This window comes from Galeopterus variegatus, unplaced genomic scaffold, assembly GCF_000696425.1.
Source record: "Galeopterus variegatus unplaced genomic scaffold, G_variegatus-3.0.2 Scaffold3128, whole genome shotgun sequence".
In the NCBI taxonomy this organism is placed as follows: domain Eukaryota; kingdom Metazoa; phylum Chordata; class Mammalia; order Dermoptera; family Cynocephalidae; genus Galeopterus; species Galeopterus variegatus.
This window is the reverse complement of record NW_007729239.1, coordinates 220,697-233,827: the sequence shown is the minus strand read 5'-3', so window position 1 is coordinate 233,827 and position 13,131 is coordinate 220,697. Positions and strand designations below refer to the sequence as shown.

General features: G+C 44.1%; 1 protein-coding gene across 1 annotated transcript in view; it reads left to right on the top strand.

Moving 5' to 3' along the window:
• Positions 1-10,985: 10,985 nt before the first annotated feature.
• Positions 10,986-13,131, top strand: part of KIFC1 (kinesin family member C1) — a 14,396-nt gene continuing 12,250 nt past the window's right edge. Inside the window, exon 1 of the mRNA XM_008584038.1 lies at positions 10,986-11,064. Within this exon, the coding sequence (XP_008582260.1) occupies positions 11,053-11,064 (12 nt within the window). The 5' untranslated portion in view covers positions 10,986-11,052. The remainder of the gene's footprint in view (positions 11,065-13,131) is intronic.

The following is a 13,131-nucleotide window of genomic DNA, read 5'->3' as shown; positions in this document are numbered from 1 at the left end:
TTGATTGACTTCTTGAAGATTAGATTGTAGGACCATGCCAAGTGGACGGATTAATAATGGTGCTCAGGGGCATGGTTCTGAGGGCTTTAAAAGGAGAGTGCATGAGGAGCTGTCTCTCTGCTCTCGCTCCCTCTGCTCTGCGATTTCACGATGTGATACCCTGCTGTTCCTGAAGTCACCACCAAAGAAAGCTTTCAACAGATGTGTTCTCTGGCCTTTGGACTTCCAGCTTCTGAAACTGTAAGCAATAAATTTCTTTTTCTTATAAATGACCTAGTTCCAGGTATTTTGTTATAAGAAACAGAAATGGACTAATACAGATGGGATATGGTTCAGCTGCGTGTGATGGAAGACCCAACAACTGGCTTAAACAAGAAAGCGTGGATTTCTCATGTCAGCAAAACCTGAGATAGTCCATCCAGGTCTAGTGTGGCACTCCCAAGATCTTTAGGGAGGCAAGAGGTTTCTAACTTGTCATTCCTCCATTCTCAAAAAATGGCTCCCTCCTCATGTTTGATGGTCACATGTGCATTCAAGCAGCAGGGAGGCAGAAGGGCACACCCTCCTTGAAATGCAGATAAATGACTTTCATTTGTGTTCTAGTGGTCAGGGCACTGTCCATTGCCATACCTATTCTCAAGGAAAGCTGGGAATTTAGATCTTTTTTGGTGGCCACATGTCCTACTAAAACTTGAGGGTTTATTAAGAAGAAAAAAGTTGTAGAAACAACATTGGGGGGAAACTAGCAGCCTCTACCAAAGGTATTACTGCTATTGTTTTCATTAGTATTATGCCCAGCTGTAAGAGACTGGGCCACAGTTGGGTGCCTGAGCCAGAAGCAACCCTGTGTGGGCAGGACACCAGGCAGGCCAACAGCACCAGAGGAGGCCTACTGGGAAACTGCCCAGTGGAGCTCTACATAGCAGATAGTGGCAAACTGCTCAGTGCACATGAAAAGGAGCATTTAAAAAGAGGGGACTTTGTCCCTGTAAAGCTTCACCCTTCCCCATCCTGGAAGTAGGGGACCCAGACCAACTGACAGCTTAGTAGGAGATGACTTTCCTCTACTACCACTTGCTCCTACCCTCAGGGTAAAGCCTTTGTGGTCTGCCCCCTCCTACCCAACCCTCCAGCCTCGTCTTCCTAAATTGTTCTGCATTCCAGCCCTTTTTTATTCTGTACACTTGATGAACCGGGCTTTGGCCTGCCACGCCCTGCTGGCACTTGGGGATACATGTGATTGTACAGACGGTGCTTAAAAACTTCACACGCATGATGTCTTTTGGTTTTTGTCATTGCCTCTCTGCTCATCTGCATGCTTCACTGGGTGGGAACTTGAAAAAAGGAAGGCCTGGGTCTGTCATGTGTTCACAGCTGTATTCCCAGCATCCAGCAGTGTGGTGCCCTTACAGAGCCCTGGGTCCAGACAGTTGGGACACAATAAGTGTTTCTAACATTGAATTTGCATCTTGCATAAAAATGAAGCAGGATGTTATTAAGTATAGTCACTTTTATTTTTCCTTTTTTTTTTTTTGGCAGCTGGCCTGTACAGGGATCAAATCCTGTACCTTGGTTTTATCAGTACCACACTCTAACCAGGAGCTAACCATCCAGCCTTGTAATTCCTTTCATGACTAATTTTTTCTGAGAAGAAGTGACCAGACAAAGAGGGAAAGGAAGCGGTTCCCTAGACCTCCTTTAGAGAGTGTATCTCCCCTTGATCTTTCACATTGCTTTTTGGAATGGTAACGGACCTTACACAAGGAGTGGCCATCTCCTGGGAGGCCTGTTCATGCAGATGGAGGGTGTGGTGGTGCTGAGTGATGTCTCCCTGGCAACTGGGACCGGGGATCCGAGAGGGAGGTCTTCATGTCCAGAGGCAGAGATCAGGGAGAAGGGAGTATGTGCTTAAAATCCCTTCTCTGTTTAACACCTTCCTATCAGAGATATAACAATAAAATATAGAAAAGCACATTTCTTTCTTTTAACCCAACCTCTGGCCCACTTAATCAGCCAGTTATTTTCAAGTCTGGATCTGAAAATTTCCATTAAAAGAGCCTCTCCAGGACCTTCATTCAGTCCTGTTTATAGCAGTGGAATTTCATGATACCGGTAGACAGTTAGAAATAATATTTCTGTAGCAGTTTGTGATGAAACTGGCCTCTGAAAGTGCCCTCAAGCCTGATGTCACACAAGCATTCTCAGCCCAACTTGCTTCACCTTCTATTCCAATTTGTGCCTTTAGCTGCCCTTGGATAGTTTGGGAGAGCAGGGAGAGGAAGGGTGAGATGGCAAAAGAGACTTCTACCACCTATTTGGAGTTAATGTCAGGAGCTCTCTTATCTTTCTGAGAACTGGAAAGCCACTAAGGAGATAATTACTACATGCACTAAAAAAAAAAATCTGTATTAGTCTTTGGGTAGAAAAATATGAACAAGAGGGCCAGCCCGTGGCTCACTTGGGAGAGTGTGGTGCTGATAACACCAAGGCCACGGGTTCGGATCTCTATATAGGGATGGTCAGTTAGCTCACTTGGGAGAGCGTGGTGCTGACAACACCAAGTCAAGGGTTAAGATCCCCTTACTGGTCATCTTTAAAAAAAAAAAAGAAAAGAAAAATATGAACAAGAATTTTCCAGTGTCCCCCACCTGACCTTTGCGTCCTCAAAAGCACCTCAATTGAGATATCACTTGGGGGAGGAGATTTACTCCTCAATTTCCGGCAAAACTTTTTTTTTTTTTTTTTTCAGATCCCCATACAGGCCAGCTGTAAAAAAAAAAAGAAGAAGAAGAAGAAGAAAGAAACTTAATTCCAATTTTCATGGTATTAAGAGGTAAGGTTGGCTGGCTTGTTAGCTCAGTTGGTTAGAGTGTGGTCTTATAACACCAAGGTCAAGGGTTCAAAGAGGTAGGGCCTTTCAGGAAGTGGTTAAGTTCATGAGGGCTCTGCCCTCATGAATGGATTAGTGCTTTATGAAAGGATTGGAAAGAACTAACTTACACCCTTTTTGCCATGTGAGGACACAGCATTCCTCTTTTCCAGAGCATGTGGATACAAGGCACCCTCTTAGAGGGAGAAACCAGGCCCTCACCAGACACTGGACCTGCCAGTGCTCCCTTTTTGCCATGTGAGGACACAGCATTCCTCTTTTCCAGAGCATGTGGATACAAGGCACCTTCTTAGAGGGAGAAACCAGGCCCTCACCAGACACTGGACCTGCCAGTGCTTTGATCATGGGCTTCTCAGTTTCCAGATCTGTGAGAAATACATTTCTGTTGTTTTTAAATTACCCAGTCTCAGGTATTTTCTTATAGAAGCACAAACTAAGAAAAATACCATGTTATTTTATTTATACAACCCACAAGGAGGGAAACTCTAGATTTGGAATCTTACTTGATAAGATTATATATACAGATATGATTAATTATAACAAGATCAGTGAGGTCATAAACAGTGGGTTATCAACATAAAGTTGATGTACAAATGTATAACTTCATATAACAAATACAGTTAACTTGAAGTGAACAAACACAATTTTCTATAACAAATGCATGTGTATATACATATATATGCATACATAACAAATAATCAAATATAAAACAAATAATCAAGGGCTTAAGTTTTAGGTTACAATTTTTTTGTATTGTATTTTAATGCTTTTCGTGGGGGTGGGAGGTGGGCAGCTGGATGGTATAGGGATCCAAGCCCTTGACCTTGGTGTTTTAGCATCGCACTCTAACCAACTGAGCTAACAAGCCAGCCCGACAATTTTTGGAGTTAGAAGTAGCCTACAGAGACTAGCTGATTTTTATGACACTTTAAAAAATGGAATGTTAGAGACTGAGCATGAGTAAAAGTAATCTTAAAAAACTTTCTTGCCCTTGGCCAAATGTTGGTTCACTGTGATCTGGAATCTGCCATGATTATACCCCATACCTACACCTATACTATCTATCCTCCACTGAAAGACCTCACGTCAACAAATTTCTTGTCCTGTGATGTTTCCCATTAAATATATCATCATGACTTGTAACTTATTTGAATCAAGGCTGAATTGCAGTCTTTCTAAATTTCTAACAATTTTTATGCCACACCCATTACTGTAGAGTCTTCAAAATCACTATTTTCGATAGCCGTACCATATTCCACATGTTCTCAAATGACTTTCTTTCATAAAACTCATCTCATTTTGCAACTGTACACTGAATTGTGTGGTTTTGTATTTAATGTCTGTCTCTTCATTTGACTGTAAGTTCCCTGAGGGTAGGGCCAGGACCATGTCAGTTTTGGCTCTTAGTTGAATCACCAGCAGATGCATATATATACATGCAATTTGCATTGTGTAGTATAGTTTTGTCCTCTTCCATTTAATAATAACTCATTGGTGAAAATTTTGGTTGTTTTCAGTACTTTAATTTTATAAATCTTGTGCACATTTTTTATTATTTCCTTGGACTAAATTCTTAAATTGGAATGTGCAATGGTTAATTTTAGGAGTCAACTTGAATGGATTAAGGAATACCTAGAGAACGGTAAAGCATTAATTTTGGGTGTGTCTATGAGGGTGCTTCCAGAGGAGACTGGCTTGTGAGTTGGTCGACTGAGTGGGGAAGATCCTCTCTCAATGTGAGCAGGCACCATCCAATCAGCTGGGGGCCCAGAACAAAAAGGCACAGAAAAGGATTTTCTTCTCTCTTGGAGCTGGGACACTTTTCTCCTCCTGCCCTTGGACATTAGTACCCTAGGCTCTCCAGCCTTGAGATTCCAGGACTTACACCAGTGACCCCACCTCCACCCTGGGTTCTCAGTTCTCTAGGTATTCCTTAATCCAGTCAAGTTGACCCCCAAAATTAAGCATCACACATTCCAAGTTTCTCAGGCTTTTGGACATGGACTGAGCCATTCTGCCAGCATCCCAGGGTCTCCAGCTTGCACACAGCCTGTCGTGGGACTTCTCAGCCTCTAGAATCATGTGATCTAATTCCCCTAATGAATCCCCTCTCATCTATCTGTCTGTCTATCTATCCATCTATCTATCTATCTCCTATTGGTTCTGTCTCTCTGGAGAACCCTGACTAATATATAAAGCTACATTGAGAGATGTTGGTACTTTCAAGTTCCGTGAACTTCCAGGAAGGAAGTACTAATATGTACTCTCAGCAGTAATATATAGGAGTAACAATTTGAGAGGGGAAACATATTCCATCCTTCTTATTTAATTTAATTTAAATGAATCCCCTCTCATCTATCTGTCTGTCTATCTATCCATCTATCTATCTATCTCCTATTGGTTCTGTCTCTCTGGAGAACCCTGACTAATATATAAAGCTACATTGAGAGATGTTGGTACTTTCAAGTTCCGTGAACTTCCAGGAAGGAAGTACTAATATGTACTCTCAGCAGTAATATATAGGAGTAACAATTTGAGAGGGGAAACATATTCCATCCTTCTTATTTAATTTTAATTTTATTTATTTTATTATGTAATATATTCATATAGTTCAAAATATAAAAGTATCCCACCCCTTCCCTGGCACACTTTGAATTGCATGGTCATTATGCCATCTTGGTCTCCACTACCTACTCAGCCTAGAGAATGTGGAGGCTTCTCTCTCATTCCAAATACTTCTTTCCTTGGGGGATAAAAGTCTGATGGTGCACCTCAGGCGTAATCGTAGTTATGTTCTTCACTGCCTTCACTTGTGGACTTGGGGCAAGTGGACTAATAGTAGTTATGTTCTTCATTACTGTCGCTTGTGGACTTAGGGCAAGGGCTGCTCCTCTGCTGTGTTTCCTGGAGGTGAGTTTGTGAGGGCTCCCTACACCTGTAAACAAGTACCAGGGAGTCACTGGGGAGCTGGGAACACTCTGGAAGATCCAGAGGCCTTTCTTGCCAGAATAAATCAGAAGGCCCACCCTTCCCCTTAACTGTCTGTGGGGGTGAGTGGGTTTTCCTGCTTATACTACTGTTACTTCTCTATGCCTTGGTTGTGTCAGCAAATGGAAGTCTGGGATAAAGAAAGAACAACTTGGGGGGAAATCAGCCACTGGGTGTAGCTCCTCATAGACCCATAGAGCTAGACCCATCCTTTGGGGACCTCAGCTCCTGGCCTACACCCACATGTCTCCACTCCTGTCAGGATGAAAGTGCTTTATCTATTCACTCTTACTTATCTTGTTGTTCACAGCTGAGATGAGAACTCATCTGGACATCTTCCTCCAATTCTAAACTCCTGAGAGAGATGTTCTGACAGCACCTACCCTCCCTCTACCATATGGTAATATTTTGTTGTCTGTCTCCCCACTGCCCCCAAACTGGAAGCTCTGGGGGTAAGCAGATTGTTTGCCTCCTTCATTGGTGTAGTCTCAAAGCCTAGAACAGTGCATAACACAGAGTGGGCACTTAAGAAATATTGAGTGAATTGTACTTGAAAACTGAATGTCCTGTTAAAGTGTTTGTAAAATAACAATTTCATTGAGAAATATAATTCACCCTTTTAAAGTGTATAATTCAGTGGTTTTTAGTATATTCAAAGAGTTCAACCATCACCACTATTTAATTTTAGAGCACTTTTATCACCATAAAAAGAAACCTATACCCATTAGCAAATCACCATCCCTCCCCCCTCCTAGCCCCTGGCAACCATAATCTACCTTCTGTCTCTATGGACTTGCCTATTCTGGACATTTCACATAAATGGAATCATACAATATGTGGCTGGCTTCCTTCACTTGGCATATTTTTAAGATTCACCCATGTTGTAATAAGTATTGATACTTCATTGCTTTTTATGGTTGAATGATACTCCATTCTATGGATATATCACATTTTGTTTATATAAAGTGTTTTTCACATTTTTTTGCTTGTTTCTCTGTTTGTTTGTTTTTTTTTTAAAGATGACCGGTAAGGGGATCTTAACCCTTGACTTGGTGTTGTCAGCACCGCGCTCTCCCAAGTGAGCTAACTGGCCATCCCTGTATAGGGATCCAAACCTGTGGCCTTGGTGTTATCAGCACCGCACTCTCTAGAGTGAGCGACAGGCCAGCCCTGAACATTATTTTAAAAGTGGTTGTGTGGGACAACCAGCCATGTACCTCCTGAGGAGATGCAATTGAAAATCCAGAGGAGAGGGGATCATATTAAATTATGCCACAAAATACAATAAATCCAATCCAGAATGTGACACAATAAATGTATTATTTATTTAACAAATAGAGGGCATTTTAAACGTGTGTGTGTAGTGGTGGTAGTGGTGGGGCTGTCATAGAGAGATGGAAGAGACAAACCAACCAAATGTAATCTGTGGATTGTGTTCAGATCCTGATTTTAAAACCAACTGCAAAGACAGTTTGGGGACAATTAGGGAAAATTGAACACAGACTTGTCATTAGGTGATGTCAAGGAATTAGTGTTCATTTTGCTGGTATAAAAAATAGTATTGTGTGTGTGTGTGTGTGTTTTCCAGGGAAATTACAAGGAGTTATGATTTTTGCAATTTGCTCTAAAATACTTAAAAAAAATAAAAAGTCCTACAAGTTAAGAAAGGTTTCAGTGTGCAAATGTTTGTTTTTGTGAATTTCAGAATGGGGCCATGAAAGTGATTCAGAGAAGTGTACTCTGGCCCCATAAGGGAGAGTAAAGCAGGCTGGGAGCAGAAGTATGCAAGCCCTTGTGAATCCTTTACTTAAACTGGACAGGGCTTTCCTACTCTGAGACCAAGGGACCTGGGAGTCAAGGCAGTGAAAGTCAGCCTTCTGGAAGGAGGTAACAGAGGCAGAAGAATGCCTGCAAGGGCCAGGGCTAAGCAACACACCTTCTGGGAGAGTAAACACAAGTACCTGAGGTAATCAAGGTAACTCCCTGGTGCACTTTGCCATCTGTGCAGAAATCTGCAAAGGGCTGGAAAGGAGAAAAGGGATCTGCTTGAGAAGCCAAGAAGACAGACAAGGGGAGGAAGGGATGCAGGGTCCAAAAAGTGGTTTCCAGTGTGAGAAATACTCACCAGCTTGCAGAATTGATCTTTGGAGAGGGGGTAGGGACTGCTAAGGGTGGCCCCACTCAACCAGCTCCTGAGATGGGCAGACTAGAGAGACGCCAGCAGGAGCAGTCATCGCAGACTCTATCACTCTCCTTAGCCCAATGCCAAGGCCTTGGATAAAACTCACATCTTTACAGGGCTGGCCCGTGGCTCACTTGGGAGAGTGTGGTGCTGATAACACCAAGGCCACGGGTTCGGATCCCTATATGGGGAAGGCTGGTTAGCTCACTTGGGAGAGCGTGGTGCTGACAACACCAAGTCAGGGGTTAAGATCCTCTTACTGGTCATCTTTTGAAAGAAAAATGATATCTTTACTATATCAAGACTTTCTTTCCAAGTATATAGTATATACTTCCATTTATTAAGATTTAGGTTTTCTTTAATATCTTCCAATAAAATTTTATCATTCTCTCTGCAAAAGGGTTGCACAGCCATTGTTAAATTTATTCCTAAGTACTTTATATTTTTGTTGCTATTGCAAATGGTATATTTTGTATTAAAATTTTTATTGAGGTGTACAATAAAATACACAAATCAAGTTACAGCTTGATCTTTACATGTAACCAAATGGCACAATTTTCTAAAGTTGCACTTTCTTTTTTTTTTTTTTAAAGATGACCGGTAAGGGGATCTTAACCCTTGACTTGGTGTTGTCAGCACCACGCTCAGCCAGTGAGCCAACCGGCCATCCCTATATGGGATCCGAACCCGTGGCCTTGGTGTTATCAGCACCGCACTCTCCCAAGTGAGCCACGGGCCGGCCCTTAAGGTTGCACTTTCTAACTGGTGTTGCTGACGATAGAAATGCAACTCATTTTGTATACTGAGGTTTTTTTAATACTGATTTTGTACCCAGCTGTCTTGTGGAACTCATTTATCAATTCTATCTGAATTTTCTTTTAGGGTTGCTAAACATGCAATCATTTCATCTGCAAATACTGACATTCTTGTTTCTTTCAAATCTTTATATGTTTGTTGTTGCTGTTTATTGGACTGGCTAAAACTTCCATTATTGTGTTGATGAGGATTATTGAAAGCAGGCAACTTTGCCTTGTTTCTCATCTTAACGGAAATGCTTTCAACACTTTTCACCATCGTGATTATGTGTGTTATAAGATTTTTGAAGATGTCCTTCATCCAGTTATGAGGTTTTTGTTTTGTTTTGTTTTGTTTTTTTGGTGACTGGCTGGTTATGGGGATCTGAACTTTTAACCTTGGTGTTATAAGGCTGTGCTTTAACCAACTGAGCCAACCAGCCAGCCTGTTTCTTTCTTTTATGTCAATGAATGTTGAATATTTTGAGTGGTTTTTCTACATCATTTGAGATGAATAAAAATTTCCTCCTTTAATCAGCTAATGGGTCCATATTTCTCTAACATTTGTGTTTTAACTTTGACAAAAGTGTTTTGCTATACATTTCTTCCCAGGTTTCCCTTGTCAGCTCTCCTGCTCTACCCACCCATTAAGTGTTGGTCTTTTCGTTTCCTCTTTCACTTCTCTTCTTACTATCTTCTCTTTAAGCTCCTGTTTTGGGGAGTTTTCTTACGATATAAAAGGTTGAAGGCTGGCAGCATTGTTTTCAGACCCTGTGTCTCTCCAGTCTGCTTCCCTCCACAAGCCGGTTTGAATCCAAGTTAAAACACCGGATTAGAAAACAGGTAGCTTGGGTTCCAGTCCTGCCAGTCTCCAACTGTGCACCAAGCCCCTGAGCAGAACCTTTATTTCCCTACCTTTCAGTCTCATAAATAAAATCCCTACCTTGCCTACTACTCTCAGGATTGGATGGAAACTCAGATGAATAAATGTGGTAGAACCACTCTGCAAACCAGCATATTATTTACAAGGAAGGGACTGTTTTTTTTACTAAGATTGTTAGAAGCAATGTGGAATAACAGAAATAGCTAGGATTTTGAAGCTAATGGAAATCTAGATATACTCCCAACCAGCAGTGTGACGTTGTACCTGTTAACCTTCCCAATCCTGTCTCCTTCATCTACCTTGCAGATAAGATATGCAAAGCTCTTGGTACATAGTAAGAGGTCATGGAATTTTTGTGATTGTTAAACGAGATAATGCACATGCCCAGTCTGAAAAGCAGAACACACGTACGCCATAAACGGAAGCAGTAAACACTCTGGGTTTACTGAGTCTCTGAAGGCCCTAAACCAGTTCCCCAGGCGCGTAGGAGATGGGATAAGAAAAGGGACTGAAGTGAAAAATCCTCCCCTGAGCCTCGAATCCCCACCGTCGGGCTTCTACGGGGTGCCCAGTTGCACCCAAGGTCCCTAAATCTGGTGAGAAATGGCAAAATGACTGGAGAATGGGCAGATCCGGCCACCCTCACAATCCGCCTGAAGGTTCCAGCCCCCACTTCCGGGACCAGTTCAAATTCGACCAGGAGGATCCGCACTGGAGCTCCAATCACGTCGATCCAGTTGTGGCTGAGTGCTCTCCCTACTGCAATCGCTAGGGGGCGCTCGTCATGCTCCCCAGCCCGCACGGGTCCTCGTTTGCGCACGCGTAATTCCTTTCCTCCAACGACCCAGCCCCGCCTCCTCCGCCCCCCACAGCAGCTACGTTCGGCCAGTTATGTTCGTGCGGCGTCTTCTGCGCAGTTTCTGACGTAGCGAGCGGCGGCGGGGAGTCGAGCGGAAGTCCAGCGCGATTGCTGCTAAAGGAAGGGAGGTGAGGGAAAAAGTGGGGCCGGAAGTGGGGTTAATCCGCCTACCTCCCGGGAGCCGGGCGGGCGGGTGTGGCCTCGGGAGGCGGAGGGCGCTGCGATTGGCCCTCGGCTGTGGCGACGGCGACGATTGGCCCCGGCGTGCGGAGAGAGGTGAGACTGGGTGGTGGCCGTTGGAATTCAAAAGTGGCGGGTGTGGCGCGGGCTGCTAGCTGACGGAGTCGGTCGCGCGCGTGTTCTGCGTCGCGGGCGGGTGAAAGAACACGAGTGGGAGCCCCGGCACCGTGTCTTCTTCCATTGCGAGCCCCCGGCGTGTGTGGGACGGAGGTGGACATGGAGCCGCAGGTGAGTAGGGGCTGGCGCGGGTCACCCGCCCCGGGCGCGGGGACAGCGGCTGGCCGCCCTGATGCTGTCGAGCCCCCGGCTCCCGACCGGCCTTGGTCATGTCTGCCTGGAGGGTGAAGGTCCGTGCACCCTCGCAGCAGTGGAAAGGAGTGGAGGAGGGAGTGAAGATTGAGGGTAGCAGCCCCAGAAGGTCGAGAGGATGTCTGTCTGCCCTCCCCCAGCTTCAAGTCTCCGGAGGCCACTCCTCACCGTCATGTCTCCAGGATTTCCCATTTCGAATTCTCAGGCTTGTCTTGACACGGTTCCGCCTCTCCATTCCTACTCAAGATTGCACTTGTGAGAGGATCTCTACCTTTGAGGAAATGGTGTCTGATGTCCCTGCTGATGACCTTTTGTGTTGTCTCCTCTCCTCATTGCTGCTGCTTCGGGAGTGGGGTAAACTGGGCTGAATGGACTCCTCATTCTCTCTCCTTACCCATGTTTTGCAGAAATTCCTGCCCAATGGGACTGGTTGACTTAGTTTCTTTTCTTATGAGTGCCCTGCTGCACCCCACAACCATCTGCAGCTTCCCCTCTCCAGTGGAGAGATATGTACGTGTGTGACAGCAAGAGTGTATTGACCTCTGGCGCAAGAAAAGGTGTCCTGCCTGAATCCTTTGTTTACTAGTTATTTTCACATTCAGATTTACCCCAAAGTCAGGATTCAGCTTGAAGAGATATTCTTTGTATTCTGGCAACTTATTCATCAAAAAAATAAACTGAGCACCTACTATGTGCCATGCACAGTTGTAGGTACTTAGGATGCAGCAGCAAACAAGACAAATCCCTGCCATCATGGAACTGCCATTCTATGGAGAGAGAGAGACAGTAAACATAATAAATAATCCTATTAGAAGGTGATGAGTGCAATGGAGAAAAGGAAAAATTCAAGCAGGTTAAGAGGAGGGAAGAGAGACCAATTGGCAGGACAGAGTATTAAATTAGGGTGGTCTCAGTAAACCCCATTGAGAAGGTGAGAGTTGAATAAAGACTTGAAGGAAGTGAGGGAGATAGACAAGTGGATATTAAGGAAAGAGCATTATGAACAGTGGGAATCTACCAGAGCAAAGAGTCCCCAGAGAGCTGTCTAGCAAGGAGGCCAGTGTGGTTGGAGTGAAGTAAGGGGAAAGTTGTGGGAAATGAAGTCAGGTAATGGGAAGTGGGGTTGCTGATCACAGTTTGCTTCTTGTAGGGGCCATTGTGAGAACTTTAACTTTTATTCTGAGTGAAATGGGAAATCAGTGGACAGTTTTCAGCAGAGAGATAAGATCTTACATTTTAAGAGGATCACTTTGCTGCATTGAGATTAGACTATAAGGGGGCAAAGAAAAACAAGGACTGTTAGGAGAGCAACAGATTTCCTCAACCTTGACACTATTAACATTTTATTATGGGGGGCTGTCCTTTTCATTGTTGGATGCTTAGCAACATCCCACGTCTCCAACCACTAGATGCCAGTAGCAACCGCCTGCCTAGTCATGACAATCAAAAATGTCTTCAGATGTTGTCAAATGTCATCTAAGGGGCAAAATCACCCCCTAGTTGAGAACTGCTGTAGTATGATAATCTAAATAATTCTAATAGGGTTATTAGATAATGGTGACTTGGATCAGGGTGGTAGCAGTGGAAGAAATAGAAACAAGTGGTCAGATTTTGGATATATTTTGAAGGTGGAATCAGCCATGCTTTGCTGACAGATGACATGTGGTGTGTAAGATAAAGAGATGTCTCAGGATTTATTGGCTTGAGCAACTGGAAGATGGATCAACTGAGATGGAGAAAGCTGCAAAAGGAGCAAGTTCAAAAGGGGTTGGACATCAACAGGTCAGTTATTAGACCTCCAAGTGGAAATGTTGAGGAGGTAGTTCAATATAAGTTGAGGAGTGAGATCTAGGCTGGAGATAGAAATTTGGGTATTTAGGGGCCGGCCCCGTGGCGCACTGCTACAGTGCGCCACTTGGGAGCGCGGCGGCGCTCCCGCCGAGGGTTCGGATCCCACATACAGACCGGCCGCTCACTGGCTGAGCG